Below are 24,515 nucleotides of genomic sequence, written 5' to 3' on the forward strand. Positions count from 1 at the left end.
CGGAAGCACAGTTTGTGTTTCACATCCCTCATTCATGCTGCAAAAAGCACCTAAATGGCACAGAGGTGAGGTTGAGAGGTCAACCCCAGGCCAAGAAACAAATATTCACTCACTAGTGCTAATGCTTTTAATTATTTATTAATTAAAGTAGCTATTAATACAGTATATGTACCTCTTGGCTCTTTCTTGCCATTGGCTGACTGACTCCACTCGCCTGTTTGCGCGTCGTCTCAGGGGAGAATTTGATTATTGCAACAGGAAGTACTCTGTTGGCAGACAGCTGGGTGTCTAAATATTACATCACTGAAATATAATAGTGTACAAGAATCAGTGAGAGTGTGTGAACCATAGATATGTATTTATTTATATATTTACAGTATGACGTGAACATGCACAACGACTGCATGAAGCAGTCCTGGATTAACTCAAGACATAAAACCAATGTTTCATTTCTCAGATTTGGATATCAAATATATCATGAATTTAATGCAACGCTGGATATTAGCTTTGAGCTGCTGAAAAATGATGCTCGCCAACTGGTTCATACAAGACAACATTAATATTTCATGTATGTGGTTCAGGGAAATCAATAGATGTGGCTCCTGGCCGTCCAGTGACCGAGCCTTGACATGTAGGCAGTCATGGGACCGAACACTTAGACAGACTTGGACTGGCTTAAATCTATATATAGAGCTCTAAGTTCGTCAGTTGTTCTTGATTCCCTTTCGTGATTCAGTCCTTCAATAAAACTGGGGGAACTCACAATAAACACATTCTTTAAAATGTGTTAAAACTGAAGCAACAGAGGCTCAAATTTCCTGACTTTTAGTTCCAAGTTCGAGTGATGCTCAAACAATTCTGAATCCTACATTTCCCATAACGCAACTTTTATTTAGACTCCACAGCTCTGGTTTGTAACCCAGACTTTCTGTTATAAATGTGCAGGCTGAGCAGTACTCTCAATGACTCGTTAACTGACCTACATGTGTAAAATCAGAAGCGTTTTCCCCTTTTTTACGATGAAAAACATGACGGTTTGGGCTTCAGCTTGACGCTGGTATCCTCTGTCCTCTTTAACAGAAAGGCTAAATATTATGGAAGAATTGTTTACTGGGAAAAAATGAGTGATGAGTGAAACAAAAGACGTTCTGACCTGAGTAGTAGCAGCATATTCAAGTGTCCAAGTAAGCCATGACAGTGTGGCAGTGAGCCACCGTGCACATTACCAGGACCCTGAAACTGAAGCAGCTAAATTGAATTCAGCCATCATTCAGTGTGTTATTTACACTTGTGTTCTTCACTACTGTGACATGTGAAAATGTCTGAAAAAGACGTATTGAGCCGTTAGCTGTCAGCCGATGTCACCCATTGTTGCCATGGCAGCACAGTCCTTAGCTGTGAGATAGTCTGAGGGCAGGGTGGCTAAATCTGAAGGCTTAAAATGAAGTACACTTTTTTGCAACTAACATCACACTAGTCTAATAACAAGGAGCTAACATCCTAACTCTGTAGCCAAAACCAGCTGCAATTCCAGCTCTAAAACTTTGATGAATGTGAAGAACACAACAGACCAGCCAATTTACTCAAACATGTAGAAGTAAAATGCTGATATCTGTATGACAAGTACTGACGCGAAGGGGAAAAAAAGTGCCTGAAAAGATTTTTTTTACACTTCTATTTGGAGAGAGCGAGAGAGGCTAAATGACACATGAATCAATTGAAAAATCAGAATTCCTCCCCAGTTATTGAGGGAAATAGTCTTTTTCATGTCCTTATCGCTCCATTTGCTCTGCTGAAGAGCTGGCATTTAGAGGTGTCCTTTGCAGAGAGCGGGATGAATTGTTTTCAGAGCGATACTTCAAAAGCAGTATTTTCCATACCATTAGCCTGTCCAACTATGACACACAGCTGCAGCATGAACAGCATGACTTGAGCTGCACCAGTAAATCGATGCAGAGATAACAAAAACCTGAGAAACAGTCATACCACAGAGGCAGTGTAAATGGCATTTATTGGTTTGTGTATGAATGTGGTGAATACAATATATGCCTCAAGGAGGAATCACAGTGATTCAGATACTTGGAGGATAATGCTTGGTCCTTTAGTGTACAGCACATCAAGTGTACAGTTTTTCAACAACAATACTTGTGAAAGCTGCAGAGGCACAACTGATGTTAAAATACCAATTTACATAGGAGCTTTCTGCTAAGACTGAACGGGGAAAGAAGCAGCCGAGGAGCGTAAAGATGAAGGCTTCCCAGACCTCTGATCAGTGCAGATGTGCCGCCATCTTGTGGCTGCAGAGAAGAATGCAAGTCAAGTGAATGTGTTCACTTCCTCCTCATAAGAAGCTGACAGAAAGAGGTGACGTTTACAGTATTTGAACCAAGTTATCAATTATGTAAATATGTATATCTTTCTCTCACCCACATTGATCGCCAACAGCGTCCTTGAACTCATTTTGTGTGGCAGATAAAAAAAAACAAACAGTCCTCTCGTCTAAAGTTTGCCTGACTCAACTTTTCCACGAGGAGGTAAATGCGTTGAATGATCCATCAGGTGCGGTTCACAACCGCAATCTTCACACAAAGTCTTCGGAGAGAGATGCGGTTTGAATTTGTGAATTAGTTAGACTACAACAGTGTTTAAGGATTTTCTTCTTGGAAAGGACCGCTCTGTACCACTTCACCATAGCAAGGGAAGACGTCTTAAGAGGTCTAAAAATGTTGTTTAGTCGGAAAGTTAATGAATAATTAATAATGTTTGGATATTACTAGATGCAGTTGGAGTCTCTGTACTTCTAACCTTTGACAGCACTGGTTGTGTGCATGAAAAGGCCACAGCAAAGCATCACATCTTTATGACATTAAGGTACATGAAAGGAGGTTTGGTCTCAGCGAGGTACCATCAAAGGTGCAGTTCTTCTAGTGGCCACTAGAGATATTAAATGCCGACACAAGACAGCTCTGATTGAATTGAAGTCAATGGGAAAATGCTCCAACTTAGAGTCAATATTCCACAAAACGTGAGGGTTAAAGTTTAATGTCTTGGTGAATACTGGGAATCCTTACTCTATTGAGGCGCTTGTTTGGTTAATTACAGGTGTCTCAGCATATCACAGATAGTTGTAGTGGTTGCTTTCTTGACCCTGGCTGCCGGAAGCAGAAAACCTAAATCCAGGCATCACACCATCCGTAAGTCCTGAAGGTTGACATGAGAGATATTCCCTCATCATGTCAGTATTTGGATTCAGACCCGTAAAGAAAGTTGATGATCCTTTGTAGGTTTAGTTCTATTTCTTGATGCACCAAGATCATCAAACATCTTAAAAAGTCTCCAGTTCAGCACCTTTTAGACTTCAAAGATTTGCAGCAGCAAAGCTACTTCAGTGGCACTTTGCTTGTGTTATCTTTGCCTTCCATGGACTTCCTGCTTTGGACTGTCACACAGCACAGGCCCCATCACACTTGATGTGGTACTCTCGGAGGTAGTCCCTGAGCTGAGGTGGCAGCTGCAGGCTGTCTATTCCTTTGTAGGTGGTGAAGTTACAGATCACAGCCCTGCACAGGTGCTGGAGGGAGAAAGGGAAGGTCCTTGATAGGGGCCGGGAAAGGAGGGGCTCAAAGAAGAGGCAGGTGGCTGGGTCACTGTAGTGCCTCAGTAGTCCTGTCACACTGGAGTCCCGGTACATGCATGGGTCGCGCACATCAAAGCTGAAACGCTTGTCATTCTGCTCAATGCGTGCGTGCAGGGAGCGGCTGTAGCGACGAAAGCTGACTGAGAAGAGGAACTCATCCTGGGCAGAGTCTCGGAGCAGAAACGTTCCCTCTGGTTTGCCCTCCAGTAGCTCCTCTGCCTCAAAGCGGTTCAACACACCCCAGTAACAAGAGCTGTTGTGTATCTGCAGGAGATCTGGGACCAGGATGTAGTCAGTGTGGCCACAGCTGCCCTCTGCTCCCCCATGAGGACAAGAAGGGTCCCAGTCCTCCAAAGTGGTGCCTTCAGACCCAGGAGAGCAGCAGATGTCCTCCCAGGAGAGGGGGGTCTGTGGTGGGGAGGTAGAGGAAGATGAGACATTGGGTTTGAGGGCACTCTCCATGTCCTTGAGGGCACTTGGGTGGGTGGCGTGATTTTTTATGAGGTGCCAACATCGGGCCAGTTCAGATTTGGGTGAGAAAGGACACTTGTCCTGCATAAGCTCTGAAACGTGGATCTTGCGTTTGGACCAGAACAGCACTGAGAAGGGTCGAGAGGAGCCCGATGGATGGTGATGATGATGGTGGTGGTGATGGTGAGAGCGCAGAGGAAAACACTGGCCCACAGCATCCTGAAACTTCTGCCGCAGAGAGCGCCGGGACAAGGCCTTCCGGCACACTACATCCATGTCTGCAGTCGTCAATGCATCCCCAAGAGTGCTGCAGCTACACTTTCTCTCTCTGCGCCGCCTCGGACAGGATGTTGACCGCACACCCAGCTCCTCAGTCCCCTCAGCCTCCAGCCCTCCGGGACTCGAGACGTTGCGAGAGCTCCGGGAGCGTTTCTTCCCTCGCCAAACATAACTGTCTGCACTCCAACTGCGGAGTCCACATTTGGGACGCGTGTCTGAGCCTCGTGGCTTCTTCTCTGACATGGCTGCTTCCTCTTCTCACTCTGTGACACATTAAAAAACAGACGTCTGAGTCATAACAGGATTTTAGGACCATACCACACATTTATGAAATATGACTACAAGAGATTTAAAATGTAGTCTACTATGAAAAAGTTTATTTTGATAAAGTTGTTGGAGGTAGGGAGGTAAGAGAAGCAGACACAATATTGTTCCACTGTCTCACAACTTTTAACCTTTCATTCCCACCACAAAGAGCTCTATAGTACCAGAAAATGTAAGGGTTGTATCAAGTCCTTTTTTGTGCAAGAAGGATGCATTTTGGAAAGGTTCTCTTTAGAACCATTTTAGTTGGGACCGTAATGGTGCCATAAACAACCCTATGTTTAAGAGCTGCACTGGACTCTTTACTGTGATTTTTCACGGCTTTTTGAATTCATGTATCTGATTTGTTTTGATTACACCTGACTGAAAAAGAACTTTCTTTAATCTGTGTGTGCAAGGCTGCTATCTAATCACTTGGTACAAGACTAACAGGGTGATGTGGAGTCCGACTGATTTCCTCTGATAATCTCCAGTGGCAAGAAATCAAATTAAGACTGCAGAGTTCAGAAACAGCCTGCAGATGAAAATGGATCCGTTTCCGTAAAAAACACAGAAATTGGTTCAACATCTACCCGGGCTACAGACTTTTCATGCTTCATTCAGAGAGAGGAACTTTTTGTTAAACTGCTTACAAAGATATTGTTTTAACACATCAGTTATAGTCTGTTACAATGATATTTGTTCTTGGTGGCAGTTTGCACAGATGGTCACTGACAATACAGAATCTAATCAAACTGAACAATCACTAATCACTCTCTGTTGTTACTAACTTTTTGAATATTAAAGCAAGAGATCATCTTACCTTCCAAACTGTGTCAGAAAGACCTCTCCACATACATGTTAAGACCACTTGTTCACTGCACATTAGCGGACACGCGTGACCAGCCTGCAGCCTCTCCAGCTCTAACAGACGGCAGACTGTTCTGCTTCCTATATAATTATGATGCCAAATCCCCAGGGGGGGGCAGCAGCTTCCTCTCTGCCGGGGCCGGGTCTGAATGAATGAGGGGAGGTGGAGTGGGGCCGAGCCGGGAGAGGGGTGGGTGGGACGTAAGGGGAGGGTGGTTTCAGGTTAATGGCAGTGAGACGTCCTCTTCTCTCTCTCTCACATCTCCTTTACACGTTCATTGACGGATTCCATCTCAGAAAAAGAGAAAAGATAACCAGAGCAGCCGGAGAGTGCTTTTTCATTCACAAAGTGAATTATTTGTGCCTGTAATTCTATTTCTGCATGCTGATTTGAGTTGTTTTAATTTCATCAGGGGCCCGTAGCTTAACTTAAAGCATCAAAGCACATTTAATGGGGAGCTTTAAATCTGTTTAAGTCTGCCTGTGGAGGATGACAAACTACAGGCAGATTATTCCTCAGGTTTACTAGCAGCCTCTGTGGACACCTGCTTCAGCATAGCAGACTCTGTCTAATTAACAATTTAGCCCAGTAGAGGAAACAACCGAGCATTTTAAAAAGCTTCACTTATTGATTGAACAACCTTTGAGTTTTCCAGTTAAAACTTCCAGCTTCCTGCTGCTGAAAGGACTCATCTGTCAAGGTGATGTCATACACACAGTGTGCGAGTCGGAGCAGGCTACTCACTCTGGATGACATTTTGGGAGATCTATAATTCATGAAACAAATAGACTACATCTATCAGACAAATAATATTACTCCCAGTGGTTTAGTGTGTGTGCTTGTGTGTGCCCTTTCAGCTCTAACAGATAAAGGATAGTCATCAATAAATGCCTGACATCTCAGATAATGTAGTGACACTCAACTTCCTCTTAACTGAATATTTAATGCTCTTCACATTATCACACAGCCCAGCAGGATGGCACATGTTCTGGCAAACAACCAGATCAATTTTATCTGACTGCAAACTCGGGAAAAAAGTTGGTAAAAAAAAACTGAAACTAAACTGTCTGAACTTTGGCTGAAAGGATCCAACATCCCCAGGAAAGATAAGTCAACTAAAGGCTACCGTCAGCATGCTGATTTAGCAGGTATAAACAATAACAATGACTACTTTATTTGTACAGCATCTTTCAAGAGGCAGCTCAAAGTGCTTTACAAAACAGGATTAAGCAATATAAAACAACTGGTAACAATACAATAAAACATTGAAAACAATAATAATAAAACCAACAGCAAAAGTTCATATAAATACCAAAGATAAAGATCTAAGATCTCTGCTGCATCATTAGCTGAACTTATTGTGTAATCTGATTACATCAAAGTGGGACTACTGTTACTAGGCAACACTTTCATCATGTCGTTCACAGATTCTCAGAAACTCACCATTCACCGCACTCTCCTCATTGAACGACAGCACAAATTGATTCAGTAGAACAATGGATTGTAGAAACAACACACACACACACACACACACACACACACACACACACACACACACACACCACCTGACTGTGTGTGTGTGTGTGTGTGTGTGTGTGTGTGAGAAAGAAAGGCATGTGATTTTAAGTGGAATACTTAATTTACCAAATGAAACAGGAAGTAAAAATCTATTAGAAACACTGCTGCAAATCACTAATAGTTACTCACTGAGCAAAGCTGTAGTTGAGTTGAGTTAACCCAGTATTGTGTTGGTGCTATACTGGGTCAGTTTTTATTATACGATGATTTTTAGTGTGCATTTGCTGTGGAAAAGAAGGAACTACAATAATTAAAGAAAACATTAAAAGAGAATCATTAAAGATGATAAAAACACTTGTCAATGCACACTTGGAGTAATAATTTATGTCTAATTTGACCATTTCACAAAAAGTTTGATTAAATAGCGAGTCAAGTCTTTAAATTACTTTAAATTACTAGGCTTCGAGTATCATTATCACACTATTGTGAGTTAGTTATTGAACCACAATTGGCTTTCAAACTTTGTGATGTCACAAAATCCTGCTTGTGCATCCGGGTGTTAAACTGAGATTTAAGGCGAGTGAAGAGAAACTTTTCAACTTAGTGTCAAACTCTGCACATCCATGATTCTGCAAAATCCAAGAAAAGTAGCTATAATCAAAACACATTATTGACTGGAGGGGACGCAGAACAACTATTACTACTAGTTAATATCACGGGCAATATCAATACATACCTATATGGACACTTGAATGCCAAAGTATTGTGGTATCTTGAGGTGCAGTTTATCTAATGGCCACTAGGTGCTAACTCTGAGAAAACAGACTGAATTGAAGTGGCTGAGAAAACTTCAAAATTCTCACTGGATAAGTCATGTGACATTGTGTTGCCACAGAGGTTGTCACTCCAGTGACAGAAACAGATGATGAGGAGCAGCAAAGCTAAGCTCGGAGCTTCCAGATTTCCTTCAGAAACCTGTGGACAGATATTACGTTTTATAGTTTAAACATAAATGAAGCCTATCGCCTGCTCCTACATACACACAACTTACTGAGATCTTATAAAGTGTGTCAGTGGGGTGTGGTGCTGAGTTTTGTCCAGGAAGTGCCTCCAGCAGTGGGTGAAATCCAGTCGGCCCATTAACCTGCTGCAGCCGGGACCCGACCAGGGGCTCGTATCAGTCCACATTACAGAGGCATCGATCCCAGGAGCAGCACTGCCAACAGGAGCGTTCATGAATAATTGATGCTGCTCTGATTGAAAGGAGAGTCTGCTCTGCTTGTATTTTTATATGAAGGCTATTACAGTTTTTATGCAGCCGGGAGTGAAACTACAAGACGCAGGTGTTACAGTTTCAGGGGAAGTTTGTTTGCAATCAGGATTGGATGCACGTACCAACATCTTCTGTGAAATCACGTCATATAACAAAGCTAAAGCTCCTCCAAGCAATATTAACAATATTAACTACTACTACACTACTCTCATCAGCCTCGGCAGCTCCAAAAACCCACTGTACTCTACCTGCTGCAGCAGACAGAACATAATGGAGCATTTAGCAACTAAAGAGACAGATATTTTCCTCAGGTGGTTGGTAGTGAGTTAATATTGGACTCACATTCATCAGGTGGACAGAAAAATAACTCTAAATGAATGCTCAAGTTGCTCCATGACTGCTTAAAACTGTTTGCTATCGCCATGTCAACTTAAATGGTGATAATATGCCAGTGTTGTGTTTACAGCCCCCAAGTAGCCAAAAATATAAGTCCCACAGCCAATCTCAGACGTTTATCCTACAACAAACACAGAAACGGTTACTCAAATATGAAGTCTTTATTTGTATATGAATTTTAAATGAGAGAATAAAAGAATTGCAGCAACTAACGGAGCAACAAATCATAAACGCCTGGCAAGTCGAAAGAGAACATGTCCGTTTGCAGCTCTGTACGGGACTATAGAAGAGTTAGCAGACAAGGCCATTAGGCTTTCCAAACTGGCAGGATACTTTCTGTTTAATTGGACAAGGCTTCTTAGAAGGAGACCTTGAAACTGCTTCTTACTTTCCTGCAATATACAGTATCCGAAGACGATTCCACATCTCACGTTTTATATCCAATGCCAACATTCAGTCTTACTTCCACGCAGGAGACCGGAGTCCACAGACCTGCAGTTAACATTTCCCTCTTAATTAACCTCAACCATGTTTCCATGTACAGATATCGTAGAAAGCAATAACTATAACAAAAAAATGTTGTCACATGAACGTAATTCGTCTAATATTGACATAGTTTTGCCTGACAAGATGGCAGCACTGGAGTTAAGGGGAAGGAGGAGGCAGAGAACGAAAGGAGGATTTTTTACAGAAATGGGACACACCCCTTGTTTCCAGACTCACCTGTCTGCAGGATCTCAGGTGGTTTAGATCCTGATTGAGACCCAGGCCTTCTTACCCACTACACTGGACCCAACGAGACACAAAGTCAAAGTCATTTATTAATGATTATATTCTGGTTTACTTGTGTTTTACTTCAATTTAATGTGATCTATCTAAGTGACAGAAACACTAACCATTCATGTGTGTGCGTTCGTCCTTGAAACATCCCACCATTGGCTGTGTGTGTGTGTTTGTGTGTGTGTGTGTGTGTGTGTTGGCTGGGAGGCAGTACGATCATGTGAATTACAGAGATGGTAAATTGAATCAGCAGGGAGTCTCTGGCTCCACTGGTCTCAGTTGTTTCCATTGATCTGTATCAGAAGACTTCTCTGACCAACAGCAGCGCTGCACCTCTCACTTTAGATACCACTTCAAGAAATATTCCACCTTTTCTTGAACCATGCAGCAACCTTTCAGACATTTGCCTCACAGGTCATTTTCATTCTTAATAAATGTTATTATTAAGGCATTTTACTTGTATTGTTCTGCAGTTGGTTAATCACTTGGCTATTCGGTGAAGTTTTAAGTTCTTCAATACCTTCATGCTGACTGGCCCATGTTAGTGACAATTATGATTAAAATTATATTTAATTGGTCTCGTGTAGCATGTGTAATTTATTTATTTTACATAATAATTTTAATAGGAAATAATGGCAGTTCTTTCCATAGCTTCCATGTAACGTGACCCAGTGACTTTAAATCAATACCAAAGATTATTACTCCACTGGACAAATCGGACGCAACCCTCTTCATATTGAATTTGTGCTTCCTCTGTTTTTTTTTAAATATATTTTTATAGAAAAGTCATGACTTTCTTTCAACAGCTTCCATGTAATGTGACCCAGTGACAAATAAACACCAAAATGATTTCAACACTGGCCACATGGACCTTTCTCCCCTTCTGTGTGTTGACGCTCTAATTGTCTTGTGTTTGTCTGATTTATTCTGCTGCCCTTATTGGTTTATTCTATTTCCTGTTCCTCCACAGTATGTTCATGATGGTCTATTTTAAATAACAGGCTAAAATACAGTCACTCGGTTGAGGTATTCCCATTTTGTGAGACATTATACTTTTACTCTTATTCCCAAAGTATTTTTAGATGCTTACTTTTTTACTTTAAAATAAGATTTTGTTTGACTGTTGGAATGAAGCACCTTTTCTCTGTAGTGCCACTACTTTTACTTAGCAGAGGGTTCAAGTACTTCTTCCGCGCACGTTTGTGTGTATCCACTTTGTTTTGCAGCCATTAAGATGCAGACGGGCTTGGATATTCATCTGCTGTGGACATGTGAGCTGATGTATCGACTTTCCTCAGGGGAGATTTATTTATGCCTGCAGCCGCTCTGCTTCCCGCTAGCAAGGTGCATCCAGAGAGGCTTCTCCTCTCCGTCATATTAGAAAGAGCGTAACCCAAGCCAGGCTGGTCACTGGACTCACACACACACACACACACACACACACACACACACACACACACACAAATACACACATGCATACATTGGTATGTGGATATACTTACTTATACACAAGTGCATCCCTTCTAAATGTATGCATTTTCCTGCTTTGCTATTATAGTTATAGTTCATTATAGTTATTGTTCAAACTTTCCTGTTGAGCTGAAAATGCAAAAGAATTACAAAGTTGAGGCGTTCTGTCCATAAACATGAACTTGTGTTGTGCAGACAAGCATTTAACATCTTGGTGGAGATCCCAATGTTTTCAAATATGCCAAATATGTCAGGCTGAATGTGATGGAAATGTATATAAATGTAAAGAGTGGATCTGGAAAAATATCCATTTGATGTAATGGCAAAGCCACAAAACATGCTGTCTTGTAAATGGATATGAATATGAAGTATCTGCTCATTCTTTGTGTTGAAGGACCTGTTGAGTTTTTGACCGTCATCCCTGTTTTGTATGTGATGCGACACACACTCCTGCCAATGGTTTTAAATGGCGGAAATGTGCAAAGAAACACAGCAGAACACAAACAAAGGCAGGGAAGAAGACTGCTAGCTAGCTAACATGAACATAAACGACGCAGGTTTCAAAATAAAATAAAATGACTGGCTTTGCAGATGTTTTATGAGGAAGGAATTGCATTCGACACGTTTGTTCAACCGATACACACAATGCATTTCGTGAAGAAACACTGAATGTAGAGAGAAACTCAGGACGCCTTTAATCAGGAACATCAAGTGCTTAAAATGCGTTTATTTCACACACTTCATTGGATCATTGTTTATATTAAGATAGATCATTTGAAAAAAACAGAGGGAAAGACGTATTCATACCAATATGGAGATTAGCAGTTATCAACTTAACTTACATTAACTTAAGTGAACTCAGGCTACAGTAACAAATCTGCTGAATGCATTTCCTTCCTCATAAAACATCCATATTTATATCAGCCACATCAGTCTTCTTCTTCTTCCTCACCTTTTACAGACAGTCAGTGGAAAAGCGCTAACAGACCATGAGATACAAACAAGATGGGGACCCATTCATCAAAATATTGCTCCATAATGTACCCAAAAACACAGGAACAGGAAAAACTAACACACAGATGCATCTCAACGTATCCTCAAAGCCTATAATCATAGTTTCTACAGATCCTTTAAAAAGCACAAATTAGGTATCAAATCCTTAAAAGCAGTTTTAAGAAAAGACACACCTATGAAAGTGCTGTTAAGCTCCACTTTTGGGGTTATAGCTTTGTAACCTTTTACTGTCACTTTAATGTAAAGACCACATGCTTTACTTTCTGCACCAACGGACAGAAGCACACATACACAGAGCTGTAATTACACTTCGTACTGGCCTCATTGTGCTGTTTGTCACTGTGATATAAGCAGCTTGTGCTGCTTCACTTGTTTTTTTTCAGGCAGGGCAGCAGGATGTGAGTCAACGGTTTTAGTTTTAAACTGACTCCATCGGTTCATTATGTAAAGACGCCCTGACAGGACATCACAGCACTGTTTCTGAATCAATATTAAGAGGATGAAGAGGATGGAACTCCAACCAGATAATATAATTACTTCTAATTACTGCCGCATGTCACTGAATCACAAGCACACAAGAGAGCAGAAATCTAGTTACACCTCATCTGCATCACACTCCCTTCATATCAAACATACAGCCTCGCCTTTATTTTGCACTTTATTTTATTAACTGATGGTGGAGAGAAGTGCTTTTTAGTGTTTACTTTTGCCTTTTTGTACTCTTGTAGCTCGAAGGTTGGAAAAAACGTCTTACACCACTCTGTCTGACACTATCACATATATAATGAACAATTATGTAAGGAGGAAAGAGCAAAAACCTTATTTTAAGGGAAACCTGAAGATGACAGCAGCACAAAAGGTTACAGCCAGGAACAAGTGATGTGATGAATGTACAATCTACGAATCCAGGTTATCAAACACAGCAGTTTAAGATACTGCAGAGAAAGAGAAAAAGATTGTGGAAAGCAAAGGAAACAAAAAGCCAGGAGGTGATTAGCTTAGCTTAGCATAAAGACTGTAAACAGGGGGGGACAGCTAGCTTGGCTCTGTCTACTAGCACCTCTAAATCTCTTACAAGTTATATCTTGTTTGTTTAATATGTACACAAACAGAAATGTAAAAATGGCATATTGTGGTTTTGGCTTTCGCTCCATCTATACTGTACAGAAAGGAGAGTGGTATAAATCTCGAAATCTAAAAGAGTGTAGAAGCATAACTATTCCTTTAATATACACAAGTTCCAGGATCCTCCCTGAATTCAAATATGTAGTTTTAGTGTAAAACCTCTCAGAGAACAATTACCAGAGAAGCCGAGGGTGAGATGAAACTCCTGAAACAACAGAAAACCTTCATACCTCACTTTGAAACAGAATATTTCAGCTGAGTCATGATCTGACGACTGATAACATGAGTCATGATGTGATCTAATATCTGTTCAGCTTCTTCTGCTTTTAATCTCTGACGCTCATCTCAATACCTTCTGATATCTTCAGTTAAAACACTGCTCTCATGTTTCTGTGCCTCATACTGCATGTGTACTGACTGTTTCTGTGCGTGTATGTGTGTCTGACTGTTTCTGTGTATGTGTGTGTGTGTGTGTGTGTCTGACTGTTTCTGTGTGTGTGTGTGTGTGTGTGTGTGTGTAGGAAGTGGAATAGGGCAGGTCTACCACCTTCTTCAATGTTAATCCTTTAATTTAATGTGACACTGTATTGATTCTAGAGAGGAAGTCACTTTTCCTGCCTCCTCTTCCGGGGGGGGGGGGGGGGGGGTCGAGTTCAGAGGTCAGAGTCAGCTAAGAAACATAATGTTAAAACAGCTGGTCAGGATTCTGGGATTTCTGATTACCCCCTTTTGACTCTAAAAGCTGCTGAAACGGATGCTACAAATGATGACTGTAATTGAAAGTACTGGGTGAGTTTCAGTGCAGTATTTTCAATAACAATGGCTGACTCGTGTATTGCAGCAGAAAGAGTCTTAACAACTCAACCTCTGCTCTCATGTCCCTCCGGAGGGTCTGAAGTGTCACCATCTGGGCTGCCAATGACAGCTGTAAAAGACTGAACTATAGCAAAACTCAAGGAAGACAGCTTCATCTCTGTGTTGCCTGCTACAGCACCCTTTGCTGCTACACTTTGAAGTACAACTGATGCTTGTCTCATGTTGACCTATGTGTACAAAACATTGCGTAACATCTATGTGCTTATCAAAGGCATGTTGCAAAAATAAAAAATTGTTGTCACACTTTGTGGACAGGGTTGCAAGCATCACATTCTGCAGCTAACTTGGCTAGCAGGCTAACAAAAGCATCCAACAACAAGTTGAAAATTGTACACTTTTTTTAATGACAGACTTTACTGAGTCATTTCCCTCAGTCTCTGTCTTTGTTTAAATATGCAGTCATAAGGATAAAAGTATTCCTTCAGGTACTCCTCAGATAGTTCTACATATGCAGCAAGCTTGGATTAACTCTTAGTACAGTAGATGGATAGACCGTACCAGTTTTACAGAAATCGTTTTATTTATTTAATTTTGTATTGACCATTTTTCTTGTAAAATATCAAAGCCATCTTCTTGAGTAAGAATCACTGGAGTCTGTTAGTGAGAAGGCATACGTTTTAATAAAGTTTTTAAAACTTAACAAAATATATTTTTCTATTATTCTTATCTGACCATTTCCATTAAATTTGTCTGTGAAGTTAAACAAAATAATGTTCAAAAGTATTCTTTTGGGTACCTCAATGACCTCACTCACAGTTTTACAGTCAAGAGCATGGTTCTCCAAAGTAATGTGTACTATGAACCACTGACCCAACAAACACACCTATTACGTGATAGAAGATGCAGCCACCACCCTGAGTGGCGGTCTGACCGGGTCTTTCATAATTAAACTTTATCCAGCTGCCATTAGAAGACACAAACCAAAAGGGCAGATGCTGTTTTGCCGTGCTGTAATGTAAACCGCAGGCTGAGTATTGATTAACTGTGGATTTAAATGTGTACTTTTGGGAGCTCCTACTCAAAGCATGACATCATATCCTACTATACCCATTCATGATGGAGAACAAAGCGATTTCGGCTGCACCGATTTTAAATTCACCGCTGCTCAAACTGTGTCTAACAGCATGAAAGAGAAGCTCCAGCTGTTTTCCCTGTATGCAGGCTGTTAGACAGTGACGGGCCGACCGTCAGAGAATCCCCGACAGCCTTTCTGTCTCTCTGCAGCTTATCGTCCGGCTCACATCCTGCCTGTCTCCTGGCCTCTAATGCACGGAGGAGAGAGCAGGGAAGGGGATCATTTGAAAAAGCTTGTGTGTCTCTCGCTAGTCATGTAAACATTTGCAAACCCCACCGAAAATCAATAGCAGAGAGGAGAAATTCCAGTAACTCCGTGTCTGTGCACGCAGCTTGTCTTACAGAGGAAGTGTGGGCCCTGGTGGCACAAACACATTAGCATACAGAGCCATGAAACATGGTCTGGATCAACACTGGGCTTTGACCAGTTGTGTTATGTGGTCCTAAATTTAGCTGTTAAATAAAGCTGTAAAAACCTGTTTAAAGATCTGGATAGTTTAGTGCTTGTAAAGCTTCCTGTTAGCAATTAATCAAATGACTATGTGTAATGTGAGAAGAGTCACTTGTACTGACAAATATATAATCATCACCAAGTCGATTTATTAACCGTTAATGCAGCCATTAGTTACAACAAACGCTTTATAAAGAGTGAGTTATCAGGAAGTGGTACTAAAACTTCAGCACATCCTCATGAACAGCACAGAGAAGTGATTTGAAATGTATGACTTGTATTTGGGTGTAATGAAAACCTGCGGTCCCATTCAAACAGGCAGCAGTCATCAGTGTGTCTATGAGCTACGAGGCCACAAGCTGTTAATCGCCACTAAAACCATTAACTGTGCTGTATTGCAGGCGGTTATCTCCCATCTGGTATCTGAAGGCTTGTTGTAATCAGCAGGTTGGAGTTATAAAGCTTTAAGAGAGCAGAGAAGATGATTACTGTCCCCACGAGGCATGCTTCTACCTTGTTTCTTACCTAAGTTGGTATTAATTCAGAATGTTAGGACAACTCATTCCCCCAATAAATGTTACCAGAATTGGACTGCTGGTGTATCAGCTCCTACCTTATAATCGACTAGTCATTACTGGATATACTGTATTTCGAATGTTATTCCGCACAGTGCATGCAGCAGGCTGGATTTGAGGGAACTGTGTTTGGCCACAGAATACAATAGATGGCAGCACTGAGACACGACTGAGGCATTTAAACTGGCTGAGAAACAATGACGTCAAACGTTTTACCTGCTGACAGATATGTGATTAACTCTGTCCAAATGTGTCATTTATTTATTTTTTACTGTCATTTGTTAAATGGCCTTGAATATTGTTGTGCAACGTTTAAATTATTGCAACTGTTGGACAACAGAAAGATGAGAAAATGCCTTAAAATTTCAGGGGCCCCCTCAAATTTAATCACAGTACAAATAATTTCATAGTATAATGTGTGATATTGATTTGCTTCACATTCACTAACACAACCTTTTCAGTTTAAATCTTAAGAGGGCATAGTTTAAACTACTTTAAGGGATAAAACAAGTGAATTTAATCCTGTGATGGTTGGTGTGAAACCCTAAACGTTCTTTATATTCATCAGTCTGCTCTTACATCAATGATTAAGTCTTACTTTGAGACTCATTAAAGGACATTTGACACATTAAATTATGAGATTTTCAACACGTTATGAGTGAAGAATAATTCATGAAGATCAGAATAATAAGCATTTACTGAAAAGCTGCAACATTAGAGGGTTAAACTGTCAAAGACAAAAACAATAAAATGACATTTGTAATGTCTTTGCACTCTTGGCTTTTTGTTAGTTGACAAAAGTACCACATTTGTTCTTTGTAAATGTGAACACATTTCAATGAGGGAGACGTGTTTGTAAGTCAGCCTGGAAACACTGAAATAATCATTTTGCAGCTTTAGGATGCTGCTGCTGCAGCTTTGAAGCCACCAAGTTTGTTCTGTCTGTGCCACACAAAGCAAAACAACTTTAAATATGTAGTTCAGATAGTGAGAGTGCGGAAGGAGGCATCAGATGTTGTGTAGGCAACCCGCCTCCAAAAACAGCCTCCAACCAAACTTCACACACTTTTGGGCAGTTTAACTGGTTTACTCGTACCTCAGCATTTACAAATTCAGCATTTATTAAAAGAGTAATACAAATTAATAAGAGCTGTTTGTCAGTTTGGTGCATCTGACTTCTGGGAACAAAAGGGAAAATGTACATTTAAAGGATTTATGAGTCTGTATGACTGTGTGGGACTACTTTGCCAGCGCTCCGCCCACTCTGACACAAAACAAACCTCACACCTACTCACAGCCAAGCTGTTTCTACCAGTTTCATCATATCTGCCCTTCAACACACAGTGAAGTTGAGACTGGATTTATTCATCCTGAAAAATGAGCAAACAACCTATAAGTGAGGTGTCACTTACAATCAGTAGAATAATTCAGCACAGCTCCGGACTTGGAAGCTGCTAGGAGAATGTGTCAGCTTGCATCATTCATTCATTAGTTTTAAATTCACACTTATTCATTTGAACGCACACAAGGAGCTGGAGCCAATCCCCTCATGCACCGAGGGCAAGGCGAACACATTACACGCCACCATCTTTACAGTCTCCGGTCCACCTGCACGGTGTGTGTTGGAAGCGTGAACAGAAACTAACACAAAGAACCAGAGTTAACTCGCTACTCTCCGTTTATAAAGTGACGGCAGTTGAAGCAGTTAAAACATGTTTCTCAGCTTTTACAGACACAAAAGCATTGATAGAGCACATTTTGAATTTTCAGGTCCAGCAGACATTAAATACAGATATTCCACATAATCTATTCGACGTCCATCAAAGCGTTGCCTCTGCAGCAGCGGTAGCATTGAAGCACAGCGTTGCTGGCAAACTGCTTTTTCGGGTATTGTTTGCTCTCTATTGGACATCTCTCTTCGACATTTTTGAACACATAATTATGTGGGCAGTTTGAGATTGCTTGGGTTTTTCCATTTCAGGTCACGTCCACAAACAGCAGACAGAGGGCACTAAGCACTTCCTTCAAATGAGTCTCACACACCGGTTTCTTATTTATGACTACTCTTATCAGCGACCAAAGTCAATCATCCAGAATCAAAATGTTCTGGAGGTTGGACAAATAAGGCGTTGCTATATTGTAACTGGATAACTTGTTTGTCTGCAAATATTAACATTTGTATATTAACAATGAATCAGATGACTTCTTGCAAAATGAGAGTATGTTATATGTTAATAAACAAGACTGATTTAAATAACTCCAGGTTTTAAATCTATGGAGACCCAAAGTGTTCAGTATGAAATAAATACAGTTAAAACAAATATACTTGACCTCCATTCGTCAAATCCTTGAGTATGCCAGACCAGTTTGGGGTGGGCTGACGAAAGGCCTCTCTGAGGAGCCGGAGAGGGAACAGTTGAGCCCCCCCTGCACGGTTTCCCACCTGCAGCCTTGAGTACTTAAAGCGCTCCTAAATTGTTTTATAAATGACCTATTTATTTTAGGGTTTATGCTCATTTCATGCTGTTGATCTCCGTTATGTTCAACGCTTTTCAGGATTCACTAGTGCTTTTATGCTGGTGTACCCCACCTGGTCACATTTTACATGAAACTGAAATAAGACACTGTGACATACATTTTTAAAACTCAACTTAATCTCATGAAATGTTTTTCTTTCTTTCTTTGAAAATGCTTGTTTTATTTCATAATAGCTTGTTTATCAATTTAGTATTGAACACTTTGGCTCGCCATAGATTCAAAGTTTAAACCCTGTAAAGCACCAAATCGTTCTGCTGACTGCAATGCTGCAAAATATTTGCACACTGTGTCTTCTCTACAGAGAAGAGAATTATCACCAACTCTTCAGCTTTTCCAGCTGTGGTGAACCCGCTGTAGCTGTTGAACACAGTGGAACATTTAGGAGCTAAAGAGGACCAAAAAAAGAGATTATAAAAGAACAGAAACAGAAAATAGAACAATTGTTTTCATGCTCCCATATAAACAGTCTCAAATATGATGAGAACATTGTTAAGACATCTTCTTTAGTAACTCCCTCTTTTCCCTCTGAGCACACACACACACACACCTTCACTTTGCCTATGATGTTATCATTATCACCATCAGGTTTATTGTAATTTCGATTGCTTGCCTTTATTTTTTGATTTATGCATTTATGTTTTGTTCCATTTCTCTCCCTGCTCTGATATTTCTTATGTTGATGTTTTTATTTTTATCCTGGAGTGAGAGGATTTTACTAAGCCCCATGGGGTTCTCAACCAGAGATGGGATTTCATATCTTCGCTTTTCTTGTTTCCATTGTTTTTTGTTTTATTCTTTGCAAAATTACTTTATTATCTTGGGGGAAAATGATGGGTCTTACTTTGTATTTCTTCAAAAGGTTTTATTGTTGAGATGAGATATTATCGTGTAGGATTTGGTACATCATTGGGTTTAATTAAAGCATTTCAATGATTAGAAAGTCATTATTTAAGTAAATTGACAAATAACTCTTCATTGTAAAGCCTCTCAGGTTATCAGGTTACAAAGATTAGTTTTGTTTTGTTCTTTTCATTGTTGGAAAAACAGATTAAACTCTTACTTGAAACACGTGACCTGACCGTTTCAAGACTCTGATGTCTTGAACACAAACACACAACACATTGTAATGCTTTCTCTTACTCACTCTATTGATGCAAACAAGATCAGGCAGCTTGTTAAGATATCGTAACACAGGTCTCATTCTGCACGCTGAAACACTGGAGCCAACAAGAGGCACACAAATACATTTCCCACCGTGGCACAGCTTCAGAAATCACAAAGCTCGTTTTTTTTTTGAGTGGGAGTATCTTTGGAGGCAATCCAAAACCATACTTTTGCTTCCAGGAGATGAAAATGCAACTCACTCTTCAGTAACGATCTCTTTGACATTCATTATTGACCTACAGTGTCAGGTAGAAAACTCTTTGTATTTTAGCTTGAAATAACTAAGTTTTCATCACATCATCATACATCTAGTCTGTTTGCATGTCTACAAATCACGTTCCCATGCACTCACCTATTGAGAAACACAAACCTCTGACACATTATCACCTCTTAAAGTTGTTCAGAGACAATAAGAAGAGGAGACGGGTGGAGGCAAATAACAGAGTTTCTGGTCATTTATGAGATCATCTGTCACACACACTCTGCACACACATGGTTGGTGCATATGTTGCTGGCTGTACAGTTGGCCCATTGGCATATGAGGCAGCAGGTAGTGGAGATGCTGTGGTAAATCTTAATTAAATCTTTTCACAGCTTTCACAGCATATTTTCCATTTGGATTCAGCCACTACAAGCCTTGTGAAATATGTGTTCGTTGGTACACATGGCATTTTTGTTTACTTGTCAATCCAAGTCGCCACAAGCTGCATGTCCAGTTTTGCGTGCTGTGGCACTGTGCCGGTCAGGTTTTGGAGCGCTCCCAGCATTATGATGAAATGGGACAGTTTGCAATAGCGTCCCTGGAGTGAATTCTACTTGAGCAGACTGCTGAAGAAAAGAAGGGCATTGTGACAATAAATTTGCTCCCACGAAAGAAAAATGAACTGCAACATTTCAAGACGCGTTTTAATCATTCATTTCACAATTTACTCCAAACTAATTATACCATTAAAATACATATTGGCGGTATCTTTAGTATATTTATATATTTTCTGTTTTGAGTGATGTGATTTTGGCCCCTCATGGAAGTCCATACCAGACAGATGAGACGGTTCATCTTCAGGGGTTGAATTATGGGATTAATTGCAAATTAAAAACGTACTTGTGGATTTAAAAGTAGAAAAAGGGCGTATTCATGTTGTCCGTTTATAATAAACTGTATAACGTAAATGACGGTTGTTTATTTCTTTAATCAAGATCAGTGTCATTAATAATAAAATAAATAATAAAAAGTATAAATGTGGATAATATTGAGGCAATATAATTAGCACTGTCAGCATCAAGTAGATTACGTGAGATCCTTCCTGCTGGGGGGGGGGGGGGGGGGGGGGCTGGCTGTGATGTGCCACCCAGTGCGCGTGCGTGTGTGTGTGTGTGTGTTACTGCGCGCGCGGCCGTGGACGGCGGATTCCCATCACAACCAAGATGGCGGCGGAGCGGACAGCCGGCTCGGCACAGTGACTGACAGACGGGAGAAGCCTCGCTCGGTTGGACAGCTAACGGTTAGACAAAAAAAATAATAATAATAATAAAAACCTCATCCTCTCGGTACCGACAGTGCTGTAATGAACCAACACCGGTAGACGACACCCGGCCGAAGTTGAGCGTGTGGGGACTAATTTGTCGTCCACAAGCGGGGTAAGTACGAAATGATGAACCGTTACAGTGACTGACGGACTGGTGAGGGATTTACCGAACAGCTGCCGGGCTGCTAGTTGTGCGCTACAACAAGCTAGAAATCCCTTTAGCTAGCCGCGTCACCTCACTCGTGTCGTCTTATTTGTTTACGTTGTTTTTGTTTTTTTTTATCCGTAACTCGCTGTCGACCATCCTGCCCTCATACTGGTTTGACACGATGCCTCCCGTGCTTCCCCCGCTGCTTCATTCCCCAAGCTAAAGTAAATGTGCCACAGGTTGTTCGCAATCAACGCCAGTTCGTGAATATTTTTAGTCACCGGTGCCGTGTGCGACGTGATGCAAACGAAACACTAGTCACACCACATTAACCCTCTGTTCATCCGGTGATGCACGTCTGTTTTAACCACCAGCGTGCCGTCGTTAAGAACTAAAAATAACCCAAAACATTACCCTTGTGCAGCCCCTTGCCTAAGGATATTTTAGGTTGTTCAGTTTGTACTTTTGTCTGCTGTTTAGGCAGTGGCACAAAAGGTGCAAAGAGAGTCATGTTTTGCGAAGCATTTGAAGTCCAGACTATAAGGCTGTCAGTGGTTTTCATGAGGTTTTTTTTTTAAGCTGTCACTGGTGGCAGAGAGTTCATCACTGGGAAATGGTTGTGAGTGTATGTTAATGCAGCCTTGTAAGTTTGGGGGGTATGTGTGCACTGATATTGTGGTGCATCACTGCAAATATGTCTTTCTGTGAAATTCTGCCAGTGCAAGGTGAGGAAACTGAGCTGCAGAAGGGGGGGGCAAACATGACTGGCGTCCAGCTCCACTGCTCCTGTCTGACGTTAGACATCAGTCAGCAGCGGTGGTGACGGCTGTCATAGGCGGCTTTAACACTCTGAAGGTTTCCTTCCCAAAAATTCCCCTCTGCATCGTTTAGTGGTGTCGCACAGGACAGGCAAGTCTGGTCAAATCATATGTGTGACAGAAATACTCTCAAGCCTGTGATTTGAAAACCTCAGCTCCACATACCAGAAAGGTAACCTACACTATGATCCCGTAAATCCTCTGCCTGCTCTGCTTTTCTTTTTTTTTTTTTGCTTTTCATTCAACTGTTATATATCTCTAGATTCTGGTGTTGTGGACGTGATGGACGGGTTGTTTGTGCTCTATCTTATTGCCGTGTCTGTTCATGTTCATGAGGGTTGAAGGGCGCCCTGCTGGAATGCCAGAGAGGAACAAGAGTCATACTTGAGATGAAGGCACTGCGGTCTGGCACACGAGAGCCAGACGGCGTGGTCCGATTGCACAGGGTGCTTGACTTGGCTGTGTAGCCTTGTGCAGGTCCAAGAAGGGGATTTACGGCAGTGAGTACAAGATCAAAGGACAGACAGCTAGATGGTGTCTGCTTAGCTGATTGAAGACTTCAGGTACAATCAGTCAGTAACCCTGGTTCCTCTCACCCTGACACCAGCCTCAGGGTTAATGCCTGCTGTCTGCCTATAATTGACACCAAATGTCGCCTCCTGTGGCAGTGACAGGTTTTCCTGAGGCACAGGGTGCACCTTATTCTCATCTTGCGTAATTCAGTGAACGCAAACAAAGTCGGCAAACACAAGTCCCACTGCATAGAGCTGTCAGTTACTGGATGTGAGTGCTTACCCCTCTCATGCTTGAGGAATATTCATGTATTCCACTGTAGCATTCACTATAACTTGTTCTGCATAACAGTGCATGCTAAATGCCTAAACTGGAGACTGTTTCGTTGCCAGTGAGTGGAAGTCTGATGTTGCAGTCTGCTGTCTGTTGATTGTTTGGTATTTCTGCAGTTTTGCACCGGAAATGATGTTTTGTTATTTATGCTAGTAAGATGTCTGCAAAAATTGGATCAAAACAAGCTTCCGAGCATGTCACACTGTGAGAGAGCATGTAACTGAGATGTAACCTTGAATGAGAATCACCTGCCGTGATGTTGGGATCTATCTTCAAATAAACTCTTATTCAACGTCTCCTCTGCCTTGTGAGTACATTAGGTTTTCACCAGAAAGTTGGATTTAATTTATTGGAACATGAATCAAAACTAAGATACTTTGCAGACACTATGGATGCCCCTGGAGAGATCCACAATGGGCACTCTCGCAGAGAAACTAGGTCTGGTATTCACAGGTTGTAAAGAGAAAATGCTACTATTTTCATTGCCGTCCTGGGGTTATTTTGTGATGAAGCTGTAGTAGAGATGACTATGAAGTGTTTCCTTTTAGTTTTTACCCCCTCCAGCAGTGATGAACAGGTTGAGGTGTTTTGATGTGGAAGCTGAAGGCTACAGGAGTTTACTGCCTATTTTCATTATGACTAGGTTACACTGTACTCAAGGTAATGAATGTTATCACCTAATTTAAGAAGGTTTCTAACAGAATGGACTTCCTTCTTCCAAGGACAACAATTTTACACTGATGCTGCTGTTCAATGCCAACTCGCTGTGAGCTGTTATAGGGGGAGCTATAGAGATGGTGACTGCATGGAGATATAACTGCTGAAAATTAGTGACAGTCACGCTTTTTGACTTCTGAGTCTGGAGAGACGCTCTTGCATGAACTGAAACGTTTTCTCTTGTTAAATTTCCTTAAAGCTGGTTGGAGATCTGTGGACACGATGTAACTGCGTTTACATGTGGCCAATATACAACCCAGTACAGCTGGGGTTTTTTTTTCTAGGTTGTTGCATATTTCCTTTAAGGATATTAATAATGAATAAAAAAGGCTGTTTTGTTTCAAGCTTTAATTGAGATACGTTCACATAGAATATTTATACTGAGATGTTCAAGCCCACTTAAATCGCATATTTGGATCCAGCTGCTGTTTTGTAAAGCCTTTTGGGTAGCTCTGGGTTTTACTACTTTCAGTATTGGTGTTACTATTATACTTGAATACCCTTTTGTTTCAGTAAAGAAACTAAAACAATACTCTTTTCTATACTTTGCTTAATGTAAGTTTAAACACTGTTTTGTATAAAAACCCCAAATAAGCCAAACTTCTCAAATAGTTCTGTTTGATGAGTGATGACTCTAACAGGCGT

The 24,515-nt window shown here is 41.1% G+C and overlaps 1 protein-coding gene across 1 annotated transcript; it reads right to left on the minus strand.

Annotated features, from left to right (window-relative positions):
- Positions 1 to 3,442: 3,442 nt before the first annotated feature.
- socs4 (suppressor of cytokine signaling 4) lies at positions 3,443 to 4,630 on the minus strand. Its single transcript, XM_070909377.1, has one exon. It carries the CDS (start codon positions 4,628 to 4,630, stop codon positions 3,443 to 3,445), a length of 1,188 nt encoding a protein of 395 aa, XP_070765478.1.
- Positions 4,631 to 24,515: the final 19,885 nt, after the last annotated feature.

This window comes from Enoplosus armatus, chromosome 1 (assembly GCF_043641665.1).
Source record: "Enoplosus armatus isolate fEnoArm2 chromosome 1, fEnoArm2.hap1, whole genome shotgun sequence".
Lineage (NCBI taxonomy): Eukaryota > Metazoa > Chordata > Actinopteri > Centrarchiformes > Enoplosidae > Enoplosus > Enoplosus armatus.

Bases quoted from the DNA above. Each gene is read 5' to 3' on its own strand.
- socs4 (XM_070909377.1), bottom strand. From the start codon at position 4,630: ATGTCAGAGAAGAAGCCACGAGGCTCAGACACGCGTCCCAAATGTGGA.